A 19,706-nucleotide genomic window follows, 5' to 3' on the forward strand; every position below is an offset into this window, starting at 1 on the left:
TAAGTAATCTACAGTAAAAGTGACATTCTTATATTACTTAATAAATCAGTGAGTGACACACACAAGGTCAATAAAGAGCAACTCCTAAGGACCCTCCCATTAAAAGGCTTTGAGTTCTAACAGTCTTCCCTGTTCTTCCTAGAAAATTAGTGGATACCTTAAAATGAAATAGAAATCTGACATCTTCAATTTGACCTGAAAACCTTGAACACAGAGCTCCTTTAAGAGACCGTTAATGTTCCTAAGCTAAATGGGAACCATAAAAAAGGAGCCAGAATCTAGAAGTATAGAAAGCTAAAACAAAAGTACAACCAGAAAAAATTGTTCCTTACCTAAACTTTATGTGACCTTGAAAGCGCTCTGTAGTATAAATTGTTTGGTTTTCAAATGGGGAAACACTTCTATTTTATTCCTGTGCATGATGCTCACTAACTTCATAAGAGATGTTTTCCATTTAAATTCACTGACCATGAAGATCAGGCCTTTAAAGATTACCTCTGCATTTCATTATCACTACCATATCAAAGCATTTATATTGGCACAATACTTCAAATATAAGGTTCTAATCCTCCTACAATTAAGAATTTTCTTAAAGTGTAAATCTTCCGGCAATGGACTGCATAGTAACATTCCTCTTTTGTAAGAAGAAAATTTGTTAAGAGAAAATGTAAAACTCTCTGGGTTGTAGTAAAAATTTATTATATGAATGTAAATGTCCAAACCAAAGCTTTCCACAAGGATCTAAGAAAATCCTGTCCCTAAATTGTCCTCCCTGATTATAATCCACTATCCTAATTTCAACTCCCCATTAAACTGCTGAAATGATAAAAGAATTTAAAAGTCAAGATTTCTGTTTCATAACTTTAAAAATTTTATGGCTATAATGGAGGAACTCTTGAAGTATGTCAACCTCCTTTAATATACTCTTTAATCAGGGGATATTTTAGGAATGCTTTAGGAATATTAAGAAGTACAAAAGAATAATATAAGAAACACCCTCACATACCCATCACTCAGCCTAAAAAGTAAAATGTCTTAAATATTTTTGCAGCTGCATGTAAATCACTCCATGATCCTTTTCTACTCCGTCCCCACTGGTAACTAATATACTGAACTGGGAATTTAGGATGTGAATTCATGCATATACACTTTTCTTAGATGTGTATGATTGTTTTCAAAGTTTCTATAAATAATATTGTACTCTATGTATCCTTCTATTTGCTTATTTTGCTCTCTCTCTCTCTCTCTCTCTCTCTCTCTCTCTATATATATATATATATATATATAATGACACTTTTTTGGAGAGAAACTTAAAGAGTTCCCCTTAGGGCAGTGGTTCTCAACCTTCCTAATGCCGCGACCCTTTAATATAGTTCTTCAAGTTGTGGTGACCCCCAACCATAAAATTATTTTCATTGCTACTTCATAACTGTAATTTTGCTACTATTATGAATCGTAATGTAAATATCTGATATGCAGGATGTATTTTCATTGTTACAAATTGAACATAATTAAAGCATAGTGATTAATCACAAAAACAACATGTAATTATATATTCAATATGTGTTTCCCGATGGTCTTAGGTGACCCCTGTGAAAGGGTCGTTTGACCCCCAAAGGGGTCTCGACCCACAGGTTGAGAACTGCTGCCTTAGGGTATATAACTAGGAGTAGATCTGCTAGATCTAGGGTAGGCTACCTGTCAATTTCCTTGATAATGCCAAAATCTTTTAGTGGTCATAAAAATTTCTATCACAACCAGGAGAGGATTAGGACTCCCATTTCTCTAACATCTTTGCCAACAATTGGCATTGTTAGGCTTAAAAACTTTTAATACTTGAGGCCCGGTGCACAAAATTCGTGCATGGGGCGGGGGGTTCCTCAGCCTGGCCTGCACGCTCTCCAATCCGGTACCCCTTGGGGGATGTCCAACTGCCTCTCACAATCCGGGACCACTGGCTCCTAACTGCTCACCTGCATGATTGCCCCTAACCCCTCTGCCTGCCTGATCATCCCTAACCACCTCTGCCTGCCTGCCTAATCGCCCCTAACTGCTCTCCTGCTGGCCTGATCGCACCTAACCGCCTCTGCCTTGCCCCACACCCAGGACCCAGGATTCCCTCCTCCAGCTGGTTGCAGGCACCCAGAACCCGGGCTTCCCTCCCTCTGGCTGGCCGCAGGCACCCAGGACCCAGGCCAGCTTCACCCGGGCCAGCTGCAGGCACCCAGGACTGCAGGGCAGACAGCTTGTCCCTCTCCCAGGCTGTAGCCGTAGGCGCTAGTGCCCAGGACCGCGGGGTGGGTGGCTTGTCCCTCTCCCAGGCCACAGGTGCAGATGCAGCCGTTGGCGCTCGGGACAGCGGGGCAGGCGGCTGGTTCCTCTCCCGGACCACAGCCCTAGCAGCTGGCACCCAGGACTGTAGGGAGGGCGGCTTGTCCCTCTGCCGGGCCGCAGCCTGGCTGGTCCCCATTCCTCTCTCCCCAGTGTTGAGTGTCTGAGCCTTGACGTTGTGACGGCTTGAGGGTGTGACGACCATTTGCATATTAGCTCTTTATTATATAGGATAAACAGTATAAAATGGTATATCATTGTTTTAGATTACAGGTAAAGCATCTTTTTTATATGTTTTAAAAATGTTTATTGGCCATTTGTGATTCTGCTTTTGTGTATGGCCTGTTCATAGCCTATGCCCATTTATAACTTTTTTTATTAAATATTTTAGGAGTTATTTATATAGATTCTATATTGGTAACATGCATTGCTCCCTATCTGGGGTTTATTTTTTCACTTTGTTGATATTTCTATTTTTATTCATATATTTACTATTTCCAGTGCTCTACCTATATATCCAATTTGCCATCTGGTATCACTTCCCTTCAATCTAAAGATTTTCCTTTAAACATTTCTTGTAGTAAAGGTCTGCTGGCAACAAATTATCTCAGTGGTTGTTTTTTAATTTAGAAAAGTCTTTATTTCACCTCATTTTTGAAAGCATTATCACTGGATATAGAATTCTTGGTTGACTGTTTTTTTTCTTTAAGCACTTTAAAGATGCTATTTCATTGTCTTTTGGTTTCCTTCTGATGAGTAGTCAGGAGGCACTCTTTCCCCTGTATACAATGTATCTTTTTACCTAAGTTGTATTTATGATATTTTCTTTGATTTTCTTGCAATTCTACTATGATGTGATGAAGGATGCTTTTCCTTAAATTTATCCTGCTTGGATTTTGCCCAGCTTCCTAGATCTGTAGGCTGTTTTGTTAGTTTTGTCAGATTTGGATAATATTTGGCCATTAATTTTTGAAAAAAATTTTCTGCTATATCACTTCTCTTCTCTCTTCAGACTCCAATCAACAGTATGTTACACTGCTCAATGCTATTCCACAGAGCACTGATATTTAATTTCCTTCTCAATTATTTTCTTTCCTCTGCTTGAATCTGAATGCTTTCTAATAATTCATTTTCAAATTTATTTATCCTCTTATATTGTGTCCTACTTGCTATTGATCCCATCTGATGAAATTTTGACTTTAGTTCTAAAATTTTCCTTTGGCTCTTTTCTAGTTTACATATATCTCTGATAATTCTTCATATTTTCACCCACAATATCCATCTTTTCCAGTAGTCTTTACTATTACATCTATATAGTAAGTTTTGTTATCTGACAGAGTAAGTCCCTCCATGTTGTTCTCCAAAATTGCTTTGCCTATTTTTGGTCCTTTATTTTTCAAATAAATTTTAGAATAAATTTGTCAAATTACATAAAAAGCCTGCTGAGGATAATTACATCTTTAAAGTATCAGGTCTTCTCATCCACAAACATGGTATATTTTCCCATTCATTCAGCTCTTCTTTCATGTCTTTAATAAACCTTTATAAATTTTCCAAAAAATTATATTTGTCATATTATATATAAAATATCTTTTTAAAATTATATTAAAAATATCTTTTCATCTAATGTATCCCAATTTACTCTGCCACATTAAATGAATTTCATCAAACTTGTTTACTAAAGCTATAAATTCTAAGGTTCATTTCATAACACATAATCTAAATGATAATAATAGTAATTTAACTCTTCAATTTGCAAACATTTTTTTATGTCATACATTTGTCAAGCATCTTATCCTCTGTACTCACCAAAAAGCTCCATTGTCTCTACTTTCAGTGTCCATGAAATTAGAGTCCAAAAATATGTCTTTGTAGATTCGACCAACTAGGCAATACATATCTGAAGCTACTTGCCCTTCACTTTGCACCAGGGGAATCATAATATCAAGAGCTTTTGCTCTATCTCCAGGGAGATTTCTCCTAAGGTAGGGGGAGAAAAACATCCTTGTTTCAATACAGATTAGGTCAATTATCTTTTTAAAAAAATATTTTTATTGATTCCAGAGAGGAAGGGAGAGGGAGAGCTAGAAACATTGATGATGAAAGAGAATCATTGATTGACTGCCTCTTGCACGCCTCACACTGGGGATTGAGCTCACAACCCAGGCATGTGCCCTTGACCAGAATCGAACCTGGGACCCTTCAGTACGCAGGCCAACACTCTACCCACTGAGTCAAACTAGGTAGGGCAATTATCTTTTTAAAATTCTAATATATTGATTCACACTAGGCAGAATAAAAACAATTAGACTTTGAGAAGCCTCTGTAAGCCTCTGTCCCAACCCTTTCTATTTTTTAATCCTACTGCTTGTCTCCTGGGTCTAACAAGGATCTCTCTTGAATTGCTTTTCTGATAACGGTGATGGTTTGTTCTTACCTATCCATAGTCCTTCCAATTTCTCTGCAGTCTATATGCAGGTTCAAACTGGTGAAGTGAGATTAGGAATGCAGTTTGTGGCCCCAAATGGAGCAGAGTCAACTAATCCAAACAGGGACAAAACCCTGACTTTAGGTTTTAATGGCTTTTGCTCTAAAACACTGAGCAAAGTAATTCACAGACAATACCAACAAGTCAACTTTAACCCAAGGAATGCCTGATTTCTATGTGTGACCAATCAATTATTTAAAAAGCTGCTTTGTGTAGCTCATTCTAAAACAGCAAGTATGTATGTTGTGTGCCATGATGGGGACAGAAGGGAGAGAGGCAGAACTAGAAGCAGCAGTATTAGTCCTGGACCTAGAAGATTCATGGACACATGATCTATGATTATAATTAGGTGTGTTCAGAGCAGTCCTAGTGAAAATATTATCTGGTTCAGAATATGTTCACCTAGACATAACTACCCTTAAACCTATTTTAGTCAATTTTTAAAAAAATATATTTTTATTGATTTCAGAGAGGAAGGGAGAGGAAGAGAGATAGAAACATCAAAGATGAGAGAGAATCATTGATCGGCTGCTGCGTGCATGCCCTTCATTGGGGATCAAGCCTGCAACTCAAGCACATGCCCTGAGCAAGAATCGAACCATGACCTCCTGGTTCATAGATGGCCACTCAACCACTGAGCCATGCCAGCGGGCCTATTTTAGTCAATTTTTTGCATGAATAACCACTTGGTATTGAGTATATTTGCTTAAAGATAATATGATATTCATGTAATTTAAAAAATTCTAAAAACATGTAAATAGCAAGTACAACCTTTGACAGAGAATTTTAAGGATTTTATTATTAAAAGATTGCAAATTTTTATTACTAACAAAAAATCATAAAATAATAAAAATTCATGCTTCCTATATTTTACATGGTTGAAGTGGAAATATTAATATTGCATTCTAATAGGGAGTGGCTGTAGGGCTAAAGCAAAAAAATATACCCTATAAAGAATATACAGGTTAAAAAATAATGTTAGCACATTGTCAACAGGAACTTTTTCTTCTTACCTATTCAGTGCAAATGCATAATGAAACTTCACATGATCATGGGAGGCCAAATCAAAGGTTGGCAGCTTTTCTAAAGTCTCTACCAGCTTCACAATAGAATCATATTCCTTTAAACAGGAGAAGAACAGCATAGAATTAAACCAGTAGGAGAAAGTTCTGACCATGATATGCTTTTTGACAACCAGATATCTTAATCTGAGTAGGGCATTAAAAACAGAACTAAAATCCAAGGAATACTTTGAAAAAGCTACAATCAAGAAGCTTTAAAAAAAATAAGGGTTTTGATTATATAGATTAAAACATTAGAAATACAGTTACCACATCTAACCAGCAAAACAATAAACCATCTAGCATGATAATGCTATACTGACTTAATACGGTTGTACTTCTCCATGAGGACAGATTCCTGGCATGCAGTGTCCTATCAATTACTTTCAGAAAAATAATTTCCAAAATATCAAGAACATGGAACAACTGATTGAACTTCTGTTATCATCAACAAAACAACTTCATTTCTTTCTTTTTTAAAAAATATATTTTACTGATTTTTATAGAGGAAGGGAGAGGGATAGTTAGAAACATCAATCAGCTGCCTCCTGCACACCCCCTACTGGGGATGTGTCGGCAACCAAGGTACATGCCCTTGACTGAAATAGAACCTGGGACCCTTCAGTCCGCAGGCCGACACTCTCTCCACTGAGCCAAACTGGTTAGGGCAAAACAACTTCATTTCAACATGAATAAGCTACTCTAGTCATAGGATCCTGAGTGCCACACTTCTCCACATGGACGAATCTCTGCTGTTCTTAACTCAGGCTTGAAAGACTGAAAATAAGAAACCAAAACTCACTTAAATTTTACTGTAAAAATCTAATCGCAAATCCCCAACTCAGAGAAAGTTTCATTCTATTTACCATATTTTTACAATTCCAAGACATGTCAATAAAATAGTAGGGAATGTGGGTGTGTTTTATATTATATATTTTAAAAGTTCTTTTTACAGGGATGTAAAAGTACAGCATAGGGAACACAGTGAACAATATTGTGATAACTATGTGGGGTGACCACATTGTAAGTTATCAAAACGTCTGATCATTATGTTGTATAGCTAAAACATATTATATGTCAGCAGTAATTAAAAAATTAAAAATATTTTAAAGTTATTTTTATAATTAATCAATTGCATATTTCTTCCTTTTGGCTATCAATTTCAAGCAACATAATTTCAATGAAGATATGTCTCAAAAAACTCTCAAAATTTTGGCTATTTGCCAAAACAAAGCTTTTACTTATTGACTGGCAGGTGTACCTGAGGCTAACATAATAGAACAGATTGTCCCTGGGTTAGCTATGCTTGCAGATTTGTCTTTAAGTCCCTCTGGAGGAAAAAGACCTTTATAATACAAGTCTTTCACAATCACTAACTGTTACTCATATGAATCTATCTCGTTCATCATAAAATCTTGGACAGAAAGCATACAAGAGTCAATAAAAAATTACATGAATGATATAGTTAACTGAAATTTGATGTTAATACTCCCATATATTTCCAATATACTAGTACTAGATGAAAAAGATTTTAAGCATCTTCTTACCTGTATATCTCTGTAGGAAAGTAACAGATTTATGACAATATCTGCTGTCAAGACTTCAATATTATCTAATCGCTGCCGAATTCTTGCCAATTCAGCTGCCAGTTCTTTGCCAGTGTATAAATTACGAGCTTTCCTGATATCATTGAGTATAGATTCCCGGAAATACTGGCTGAGGGGAAAACACATTTCAAAGAGTTAATACTAGAAAGAATTTCAATGAAAAGTAATAATTTCATATGGAAAAGAATGGCATTTGCATCATTGGTAGCTTTCAATTAATTAAGATGCACAGAATGAACACCTCGTATAAGTAGCATTATTAAGAAATCTGGAAGTCCTATATTTCTATTGACACTCTGCCTTGCTTCAGGAAGAAGTAAAGGTAGATATCCTATGTTAATGAATTTCCCAAGAACTTGTAATGAACCATTTAAAATGCCCAAACTTTATTTTTAATTTTATGGTTTTGAGTATAAATATTCTAAATAAATTAAGGTGTGCCTATGATTTGAACATAATATTACCTTTACTTTCTGACTCAGCATCATCATTTAACAATATAAATGACCCTTAAATAAAAATAAATAAGAAAACATATAATATTATATTTAAATGAAATATAATAATGCTCTCAGCAATTTTTGCAGAGTTCTTGCTCTTAAAATAAAAGTCTCTGGACATTTACTCGGATAATGTTTCTGTACTTTAAATTTATTTTTAGCTCTACCATCAGTATAACACAGCAGTCCTTTATATTTCTGATTTCAAGTTAGTCTGTGAATAAGTGAATAAAATGCAACATGTAGACTACGGGGCATCTATTTTATTCACTTAGAGCAGCGGTTCTCAACCTGTGGTCCGTGACCCCTTTGGCGGTTGAACGACCCTTCACAGGGGTCGCCTAAGACCGTCCTGCATATCAGATATTTACATTATGACTCATAACAGTAGCAACATTACAGTTATGAAGTAGCAACGAAAATAATTTTATGGTTGGGTCATAACATGAGGAACTGTATTTAAAGGGCCAGAAGGTTGAGAACCACTGACTTAGAGGATATTATACAGTTTTCCTGCTTCTTGGCTGCTGTACTATATCTAAGAAACATCTCATCAGATGCACAAATAAGTAGACTAACACTTCACTTATTAAACTTACCTGGAGCCAGCTTGTGCCACGTTCAGAAGTTGAATGAAACGATCCACAAGAGGTAAGCAGATGGGTCCTAGAAGCAGCTCGAAGTTGGACTGCATGAGCTCTGACAACCCCTTCATGAAGCTACAGTCACAGCAGTAGACCTTGTTGTGTGGAGTCACCATGTACGGGACGAACGTGTAATTCCCAGTGCACATCTGTGGAGGGAGGCACCAGGAGGTGGTGAGCCAGCCTGTAGACTCCACACTAGCGTAACCCCAAGCCTTACTTAAGTGAGCATCTTAAATAACAATTCTGAATGTGACAGGAAAGACAAAAGCCTGCTTGACACAGTCGCTGCAGGAAAGAAACATCTGCACAGCATATGTTTCAAGGGACCTGGCGTATATAGCATACTGTTCTTAATATGTTTGCTCCCCTTAGCACTACGTGTTTTAACCAAGGCCACCTCTCCGAGAAAGGTTGTTTCCCCAGGTGGGGATTTTTCCCTGAGGTTAGGGAGGGGATACAACCCCTTAATTAAGTGCCAGGCAGGTAGTTAAGCTACATAATCTTTACTCCCTGGAATGGAGATAAGAAACGCCCTAACCTCTGTAATAGAAATTGACAGGATTAAAATCGGCTGGTATAAATACGGATGTAACAAGACAATAAACATCAGATCATCATCAGATCCTGATCAAATCTTAACCAGAGCTTGGCTGGAGTTCCTAACCAGAATTTTGGCTGGAGATCCTGGCTAGAGGTCCTGACTAGGCTGCTGATCAACTGAAGGCTGTCTTCGTGTCATTCCTTCTTCGCCAACTCCGTCCACACCTTTGGGGACCCCTGGACCTGTTGGGGTTGGACTCCAACACTATGAAAATGGAAATTTCCTCCAATTTCTTTAATTGCTTAATTCAAGTAATGAAGACTTGCAGATGATTCAAAAAACAGTATGGCACAGTTTCTATCAATCAATTTAAATATTCACCATCTCTCAGGGTTGAGCCATATGATATATGTTGTAGGAAAAACAGAGTAATTAAAACACGGCCTTCTGCCTTCAGGGAACTTAAAATGTAATCAGAGAGATACAACACAAATTCAGGGAAATAATAAGAACTAACATTTAAAGGCTGCTAACGTGACAAAACTAAGCTACTCCCCTCCAGGTTACTGTGTCTCAGTCGTGGCTCCATTAGTCTCCCAGTTACTAAAACTAGAGATGTAGAAGTTATCCTTGATGCTTCCATCCTTTAACTCCCACATCCTATCAAAATCCTATCTATTCTACCTCTAAAATATATCTCACATTTGTCCATTCCCTTCCATCTTCTCACCAGCACTACAGACCATCAGTGCCACTAACATACCGGCCTGAACCAGTCTCCCTGCTTCCACTCCTGCCCTCAATCTATTGCCTACCCAACCGTCCAAGTGATCCTTTTACAGCCCATATCAGATCACTTCCCTCAGCTGTTTAAAGCCCTCTCCCATGCTCCTGAGATGAAGAGAAAACATATCACTGTAGTACAAAGGCCTGACTATCCAAATTCTGCCTCTCTCTAACCCCAGCCATGCCGCTCTCCTCCACTCACTCATCCTAATCTCCTGTTGGTTCCTGATGGCGCCAAGTGAGGGAACACTAGTGCAAACAAAAGCGGAGCTGGGAAGAGGAAAGGCAAAGTCACACTGGGCACCCCCGGTGATAAGCAAGTCTGACCAGAGCTTAGGGCTCAGGGAAGGGGAGTGAAGGCAAAGCTGAGGATTTTAAATTACATATGCTGGGCAGGGAGAATCATGGAGGATTCAGAGCAGGAAAGAAAACACCATCAAGGCAGTGCATTCTGACAGGCTGGGCAGAAAATTAGGTAGGAAGCTACAAAGCATGACCAGACTGGCTGCAGTAGCAATGGACACATGCCCTCAATGTCAAAAAGAAAGAATCATCTAGACTTGCCAACTGGTTACAGAGATTGAGAGAGGGGAAGGAGTCAAAGGCGATTCCACAGTAAGTAAGAACTCAGAAAGCAGAACCAGACTTAAGTATTTATGGACATACTGCACTTGGGAGCACTTGTTATATATCAAGCAATTAATAACAGAACCTGACTTCCAGTTAATATATGGGAAGAAGGTCAAGAAGCTGAGATTTGGCCCAACCGGCGTGGCTCAGTAGTTGAACATCGACCTATGAACCAGGAGGTCATGGTTTGATTCCCAGTCAGTGCACATGCCCAGGTTGCAGGCTCAATCCCCAGTGTGGGGCATGGAGGAGGCAGCTGATCAATAATTATCTCTCATCATTGATGCTTCTATCTCTCTTTCCCTCTCCCTTCTTCTCTGAAAAAAAAAAAAAAAAAATATATATATATATATATATATATATATATATATATATGAAGCTGAGGTTTGATTTGGAAGGGTAAAATGTTCACTTTTAGAGAGGTTAGGATTTCAGGGGAGCAGGATACCCATAGAGAAAATATCCAAAAGAAAGTTAGAAATACATGATTGGAACATAAAAGAGTTTCAAGCAAAAATACAAACCCGGGAGAGACCTCTAAAAGGAAAGGACTGAACATTAGAATGAGTATGTGGAAAACTCTATTTAACGCTATTCCAGGGAGCACAGGGAGTTCCCAGCCACATCAGCATTACAGAGAACAAAACATCACTGCTCTGACCCTCAGGAATAAACTAATGAGAACAAACATTTATTTCCCACTTGCATGTGCCAGGGAATGAACGGTCATAGTTCACAACACCACTGAAGAAGCTGCTACTGTCTCCGTTTTCCAGGTGAGGAAACAGGTAAGGCTTTGAGAGGTCACAGCTGGTCTGTGCTGTTTGGGACGCCAGCCAGGGACTCTTTCTCCAGAGGGTTTGCCATTATCACTAGGGGGCTGGGCACCCTCCCCAGTGTCCTTTACATGCTGGCACACCAACCCTTTGCCTCAGGTCACCTTCCGTGAACCCTGCATGAGCCAAGTTACTGTCACATAGCAAACAGACAAGAAGTGCCAAATGCCCTAGTGGCCAGGCTTAATTATTTATGAACATTTTATTCTTTGAGGCACTGCATGTATGTAAGGTAATGAAGCAGAAACCTGGCTTCCATTTAAAGTATGAGAAGAACTTCCAGAGATTGACGTTTGATTTTTAAATCAAGAGCACAAAGGTGTTCCTTGCTCAAGTTCTCCTTCGTGCAACAATAATTGGAAGACTAGTCAGAAAGAGGGGAAATCCACATATCCTGCTTTAAAATGTTGCCAAGATTGCATAGCATGCCCACCAATTTAATCCTTTTAGCCAAGCCACTGCCCAGGCAGAAAGGAAAGGCACGTACAGTAAGAGGCTGCTTTCCAAAGCTTCCGAAGCTTAAACTATGAATAGGTTATAAAAGAGCAACAGAATCAGATGCTTCTATGTTAGATAAGCACTATACCAAAATCACCACAGAAAATGCTCTGAATCTTCCAAGTCACAAAAGGAGGGGGAAAAAGATGGGCAGACAATGAACTAGAAAAGTGATATTAGAGTTTCAGAATATTATAATTCTGCTGATGGATCAAGTTCTGTATCCTCAGGAGCCTTAATACCACGTGCATTTGTGTATAAGACATGAAATCTAACACACTGTTGTTGCAATATTGGGCATTGGGGAATAATACATCTGTGCAAAACGAATTCTGGGAGAGAATGACTATCAGATGTCCGGGCGTGTGTTGAGCAGTGAAGGGGCAAAGAAAGACAAATGAGAGTCATGCAAACAGCAGAGAAAAATCATTTCCTGAAATTGTCTTCTTCAAAACCCAAAAAATAAGGCTTCAAAATTCATGTTCACAGTAACCTGCATGCTAAGGTTTTTCTAAGTTCTTGGTCTCACTGCACTTTATTGCCTATGTTTCTGAAGCAATAAATTTTTTTTTTTCAATTTCCCATTGTTGATGTTAAAAACAGGAGAGGCTGAGAAGGTGCAGGAGGCACAGGCATATTACTAAGGGTGCAGTGGGGAAAAAGTGTGGGGGTTGGTTGTGGGCTATTGTGTTTTTTAAAAAAATATCTAAACTGCGGAGGAAAGCACTTTTTCAAAATAATATGGAAACATTTATTTCCCAAGTGGGCTCACATACAACTTAGAAATATTATTACTGCAATTTCTGTTTACATGATTGTTACCAACCCCAGAGTCTGAAGTCACTAATAATCCAAAACAAAATAACAACAACTACTGTGTGCCCTGGCCAGGTGGCTCAGTTGGTTGGAGCATTGTCCCGTACAACAAAGGATTACAGGTTCGATTCCCAGTCAGGGTGCATACCTAGGTTGCAGCTATGATCCTCAATCAGGGCACATACGGGAGGTAACCCAACCAATCAATGTTTCTCTCTCTTTCTCTCTCTCTCTATCTCTCTCTCTCTCTCTCTCTCTCTCTCTCTCTCTCTCTCTTCCACTCTCTCTCAAATCAATAAAAGGTGAGGATTAAAAAAATACACAAACCAACCACTGTGTGATTAAGAACAGATATCTCAGGTGCAAAAAATGCCTTTTATTAAGAAGATACTAATTCTACAATATTTAAACTGCTTTTAAAAGGAGAAAGACTATATTTCCTTAAATTTCAAAACACTAAGGCATGGTCATAAAATAGCAATGCCAATCCCCTGGGCCCATGCTTGTTTCCATGGCTATAAAAACCCACGTCTCAAAATCTAGTCTTATTCTAATTATCTTCACTGTTTTAATTAAAATAACACCAATTCTGTATTTAATTTAAAAAAAAACATAAAAATGAACATAAGCATGTGTGGCAAATGAATTAAGTTTCTGGGAAGAAATGCTCTCAGCATTCAAACATATTGAAATATATGCTCAAAATACTCCACTTTGGATAAGGACAGCCAGCACCTAAACAGAAGCTTACTCAAATCAATGGCAACTTGGTCATCATGTGCAGTCTTTGATCTTCTTATAAACCTGCTTCTCCACACATCCAAACCTACCATGCAGGGCTCAGGTAGCACTTGCTACCTCCTCTGAAAGACCTTCCATGACCACTTGATGTAAAGGTCACCCACTCTTTAGCATGTCGCCTTATGTTAATTTTCTAATTGGTTTGCTTGCTTATTTGTTTACTGACTTTATCCCCTAAGTAGACTCTGGCACTTCTCATTTGTTGTCTCACAGAACAGCTATGAAATATGGTGGTTGTCACTTTCAACCTCCTTTGTGAATCCCTGTGGCACCAGCCCGAAGCTTTGCACATGGTACATGCTCAATCAATATTTGTTTAATGAAATCTGTTACACTGAATTGATGCATGAAGCAATAATTGTTCATTTCCTGTTGAATGCAGAGGCAACATTATTTATGCTGCAATGAGTCTCTGACCTGGTAAAATAAGCTTTTACATTTCTGATCTAAGGAAAAGCTGTACTTTTAATGTTATCATCTTAAACTGAATCATGCAGATATTTGTAGTATATTATTTCTACTCTAAGTTGCAGAGATACATTCTTTAAAGTTTTCAAACACTGACTTACTTTCCAAAATGAAAAATACAACCATTGGTATAACAGGTGACTCACCTGTATGTTCTTTTTCTTCAGGCATTTAAACATTTTTAAAATTTATTTCTATCACTGTTTAACTTTTATTTAATTCCGTGTGGAGGGTAGGAATTTTGTAGTGTTATCTCAAAAACAGATATAAGACTTAACTTAAATCAATCTCTATTGATAAATAGATGATACATTAGATAGAATTATGCATATATAAATATATCTCTATATGTGTATGTATTTATGTGTATATGTATATCTATAATTTGTATATATAGCTTATATTATATATATGTAGATATACATACATACATGCATACACATGTGTGTATCTGAGTGTATATATATGCTGCTTTAGTGTCATTTATAATTCCACAAAATTGGATATACTTTGCAAATATTTTCAAAAATGTAATTATGTACTTTAAAAAAGCAGATATCAGTATCACCTCCCAATATTATAAATGCAATCTTACTATAAAGGAATATTTAGGTAAAATAATCATATTTATATGGATATATCAGAAACTCTAAAGAGATGGAAGTTAAAATTTTGTGGAGATGAAAATAATAAATTAGCTGATGGAAAAGAAAAGATAAAGTTTCTAGAAGAGTTAAGTAAAATACTCACAGTATTCTTCTGGCAAATGATTTCCTGGGGGGAAAAAAAAGTAAAGAAGTCAATACAAAACTAATTAACTCAATTAATTAACTGAACCATACTTTATGGGAAATTTTGTATTAATAATTTTATTAGCAATTAGAGATTTCAGGGAGTGTAGAATAAATCTTTGCATCTGAGAAGTTTATAATCTGACAGAGCGGAGTCGGGAGGGCACAAAAAAACAGCACCAATATGTAAAATCCCAAAACTGAATAATCTAAAAATCATTTTGGCAGAATATGTGCATGTAGAATTATTTTACCAGTCATGATCTTTTTGGAAACTGTTAAAATGAGTTTGTTTTCCCTAAATAAGTACAACCTCACTCATGCCCTGGGAGGAGACCAGGCAGCATGCTGCCTCCAGGGCAGCTGGAAATAAAGGGCATTGGCCACTTATCAAAATGGGCCAATCCACACATAGATAATAAGGCCATCTGTCAATAAATAGTCATAAATATGATCATGTATTATTCAACAAGAAACAGAAGGCAATAAACATGTTACGGGCAGTATCCCTATCTTTTAGGTTGTAAGGAATGAGATCAGGCAAATAACGTGCCTGGTGCATAGAAAGCTCTTGATAAAACTAACTATCATCATTATTATTCCTAGATGTTAAAGTGACTGGAAACATGGAGGAGAATCTAGAAAACCCTATGGTATAAAGGCTTCACTGAGGGTGAAGAATCATAATTTAGAAAAAAAGAAATAGAACAGTTTATTGGCAAAGGAGGTATGCATGTTGTCATGGAAACAGGAAATATAAGACATGTGTGAAGCCTCAAGGGTGGCTAAGAAGAGGCGCCAGGCTCTAGCTGGTTTGGCTCAGTGGATAGAGCATCGGCCTATGGACTGAAGGGTCCCAGGTTCGATTCTGGTCAAGGGCACGTGCCCGGGTTGTGGGCTCAATCACCAGTAGGGGGCATGCAGGAGGCAGCCGGTCAATGATTCTATCTCATCATTGATGTTTCTATCTCTCTCTCCCTCTCCCTTCCTCTTTGAAATCAATAAAAATATATTTTTTTTAAAAAAAGAAGAGAAGCCAGCTGTAGCAGGTGAGAGAAAAGCCATACAAACTCAGGGGACCAGCCATCATTCTTAATCCCAGGATCAACATGGCAAGGGAAACCAATGAGGACTTTGGCTTACAGCAGGATGTAAGACTTTTGAATGTTTAAGGATAACAGATAAGTAAACAAAAATATATAGAGAAAGGAATTGTGCTGGGTAATTGTGAGAGCCATAAAATACATATAACTAAAATATCTTCAATACTTCACAATTTTGCTGATAAAAACGACATGTACACATTTAAAAAGAAATATCATAAGCCTAGATGCACATGCATGTGTGCACACACATGCTCAGTGATAGGGAACCTTTTGAGCTCGGCATGTCAGCATTTTGAAAAACCCTAACTTAACTCTGGTGCCGTGTCACATACAGAAATTTTTTGATATTTGCAACCATAGTAAAACAAAGATTTATATTTTTGATATTTATTTTATATATTTAAACGCCATTTAACAAAGAAAAATCAGCCAAAAAAATGAGTTCGCGTGTCACCTCTGACACGCATGTCATAGGTTCGCCATCACTGAGCTAAGTCAAAAGAGCATATACATCAAGGACTGGGGTTTCTAAGAGAAAGAAGATGTTACTAAGAATTGTTGAGAAGATCAGCAGAGAGGGTGGAACTCAAGATGAGCCAACAAGAACAGACACAACTTCCCAAGGCAAGGCTGGGAGGTGAGGATCCAAGCTAGAGGACTAAGAACAGCAAAGGCCCATGTAGGGAAGAACAAATATTATCACTGACTAAAGGAGACAGTTCATTTGGGGAAGTACAGAAGAGAAAATTAAAGAAGTATTTGAAAAAGGTCTTAAATGTAATTATTAGGCTAAAGCAGACAGTTCATTTTGGAAAGTACAAATAATAAGATTAGAAAGTCATTGAAGAGGATTTTGAATGCCAAAATATCGTACTCTGTTCTGTGGGCATTGGGCAATCAAAGTGTTTTTGAAGCTGAGCCATATACATAATGAAGTTTCAACACACAGGGAATACTTCTCTAACTGCAAAGGTTGGGAACAAAATAAATGTCTATCAACTAGAAACTGGTTGAATCAACTATGATATCGCCATACAATGAACTTCAATGCAGCCAAACAAAGAATGAGGAAGTTCTTTATGTAGTGATATGGAAAGATCTCCAAGATATACTGCTAAGTGAAGAAAGTGCAAAGTACAGAATGGTGGTTTCTTTTAATCATCACCCAAGGATATTTCTTTCATTGATTTTTAGAGAAAGTGGAAGAGAGGGAGGAGGGACAGGGGGGAGTTGGGAAGAAAGGAGGGAGAAACATTGATGTGAGAGAGACACATTAACTGGTTGCCTCTCACACAAGCCTACAACCTAGGTAGGTGTTCTTGACCGGGAATCACACCCACAACCTTTTGGTGCACAGGTCCACACTCTAACCACTGAGCACATTGGCCAGGGCTAGAATGATTTTTACTCTATGCTCCTATTTATGTATAAAAGAGAAAAAAAGAAAATTCTAAGGTGTACAATCATAAAATATCTATGGAAGGAAGTCAAGAAACTAATAACAAACAGATGTTTCCATTGAAGAGGGGAGCTGGCTGGCTGAAGGACAAGGAAGGAGAGTGACTTTCCCCTATACCACACATTCTTTTGCACTTTAAAATTTTTAAATGTATTATCCAGGTGAATGTATTACCCAAGAAAGACAAATAAAAGGTAAACGTTGTTAAAGTTTTAAAAATATTAACTAGGTGGTTGTATTAGTATTGGAGGGGAAATGTATTTAGGAAACTATTGCAAAAGTCCAGGGGACTCACAATAAGGCCTTGGGCAATGGTGGTGCCAGGGGAGTGGAAATCAAGAGACAGATGAGAGACATTGTGGGGGAAGGTTGAAAGAGGTTTTTCTCACAGGTGCTTCACAAGCAGCTATTGTGTGCACACAATCAAGCCCACATGCACACACATGTACATTCACAGGTCTCTGAACAAACTATTATTATAAAACTAGAGGCCCGGTGCACAAAAATTTGTGCACTCAGGGGGGTCCCTCAGCCCGGCCTATGCCCTCTTGCAGTCTGGGACCCCTCAGAGGATGTCCACCTGCTGGCTTAGGCCCAATCCCTGGGGGATCGGGCCCAAGCTGGCAGTCAGACATCCCTCTGGCAGCCCGGCAGCCCTCGGGGGATGTCTACTTGCCAGTGGGGAGCAGGCCTAAGCTGCAGTCAGACATATTTAGCGCTGCTGAGGAGGCGGGAGAGGCTCTCACCACCACCGTTGTGCTGACAGCCGTCAGCCTGGCTTGTGGCTGAGCAGAGCTCCCCCTGTGGGAGCGCACTGACCACCAGGGGGCAGCTCCTGCATTGAGCGTCTGCCCCCTGGTGGTCAGTGTGTGTCATAGTGACCAGTCATTCCCAGTCTTTCTGCTGTTAGGGTCAGTTTGCATATTACCCTTTTATTATATAGGATAGAGGCCTGGTGCACGGGTGGGGGCCGGCTGGTTTGCCCTGAAGGGTGTCCCGGATGAGGGTGGGGGTCCCACTGGGGTGCCTGGCCAGCCTGGGTGAGGGGCTGATGGCTGTTTGCAGGCTGGTCAAGCCCCCCCCGCCACAAAGTGGGGACCCTCACCCCATGGAGGTTTGGCCAGCTTGGGTGAGGGGCTGATGGCTGTTTCCAGGCTGGCCACACCCCTTTTAGGGTGGGGATGTCCACTGGAGTGCCTGGCCAGTCTGGGTGAGGGGCTGAAGGCCGTTTTCAGGCTGGCCAAGCCCCCTGGCGACGGAAGCTCCCAGCCTCTTCTTTTTTTCTTTTTTTTTCTTTTTATTCTGGGATTTATTTACCTTCTATAATTGAAACTTTATAGCCTTGAGAGGAGCTCAGAGCCAGCCAGGATAGGTGGGAGGTAAGCCTCCTGTTCGCTCTAGCTCCATGGCCATGGCTGGCTGAAAGCAGGTATCTGGGGTTTATTTATCTTCTACAATTGAAACTTTGTTGCTTTGAGTGGAGCTCAGAGCTGCCACGGCAGGCGGGAAGCTTGGCTTCCTCCACCACTGGGGCAACCAAGCCTTCTGCTTGCTCCAGCTCTGTGGCTGCCGGCCACCATCTTGGTTGGGTTAATTTGCATATAGTCGCTCTGATTGGCTGGTGGGCGTGGCTTAAGGCATAGCAAAGGTACGGTCAATTTGCATGTTTGTCTTTTATTAGTGTAGATAAACAGAAAAATGTTGGATAATCAACAAAGTCAGGAACACAGTATGGAGAATTTTTGAAATCTGATTTATGATACATCTCTCCAGAGCAGTAAACGACAGCCTTTCATACACTGTTCTCTTGATAGGAAGATCCTCTCTCCTCCAAATAACAAGGAAAAGCCCTTCTCCTCATGCTCTGCTAAGTAGCATCCCCTGTGCATAGCATAAAAACCTGTTTTCTGTGAAGCTGGCCTTCACCGTCTTCTATGATACCTATCTTCCCCAAAGAAGTAGATGATGCCATATTTTGGCTGCACTAACCCTCATACACACCTCTATGACAGCACTGCATGTACTAACTGCAAATGTTTCTTCATACGATTCCCCCATCTCACAGCGTGAGTCACCTTGGATGCCAGGGCCATGTTTTATTCATATTTGTACCCCACTAACAGCCAAGCAAATTGAATGGCACAGAGTAGGCACTCAATAAAAACATGAATAAATAAGTTAATGAATGGATAAGATACTGGACTATGGGCTGGGTAGATATGTGTAAGTTCTGGCTCTGCTCCTGACAAGCCAGGTGTCATTTCACCTCTCTGTAAAGTAACACACTGAGAGTTGGGTTGAGTGACCGCTGGTCTCTTACAACTCTGTGCTCTATCATTT

The 19,706-nt window shown here is 39.1% G+C and overlaps 1 protein-coding gene across 2 annotated transcripts in view; it reads right to left on the bottom strand.

The window, feature by feature from the left end:
* The window catches only part of MAP3K5 (mitogen-activated protein kinase kinase kinase 5), a 169,284-nt gene that overhangs the window by 87,929 nt on the left and 61,649 nt on the right, over window positions 1-19,706 (bottom strand). For both annotated transcript variants that reach the window (XM_070417761.1, XM_070417762.1), the window contains 5 exons: window positions 14,761-14,784; window positions 8,587-8,780; window positions 7,428-7,596; window positions 5,833-5,939; window positions 4,141-4,311 (listed from right to left, as the gene is read on the bottom strand). In XM_070417761.1, the coding sequence (XP_070273862.1) occupies window positions 4,141-4,311; window positions 5,833-5,939; window positions 7,428-7,596; window positions 8,587-8,780; window positions 14,761-14,784 (665 nt within the window). The remainder of the gene's footprint in view (window positions 1-4,140; window positions 4,312-5,832; window positions 5,940-7,427; window positions 7,597-8,586; window positions 8,781-14,760; window positions 14,785-19,706) is intronic.

The sequence above is a fragment of the Myotis yumanensis genome, unplaced genomic scaffold (genome assembly GCF_028538775.1).
Source record: "Myotis yumanensis isolate MYYU_CA2020_CCGP unplaced genomic scaffold, mMyoYum1.0.hap1 SCAF_6, whole genome shotgun sequence".
NCBI classification, from domain to species: Eukaryota; Metazoa; Chordata; class Mammalia; order Chiroptera; family Vespertilionidae; genus Myotis; species Myotis yumanensis.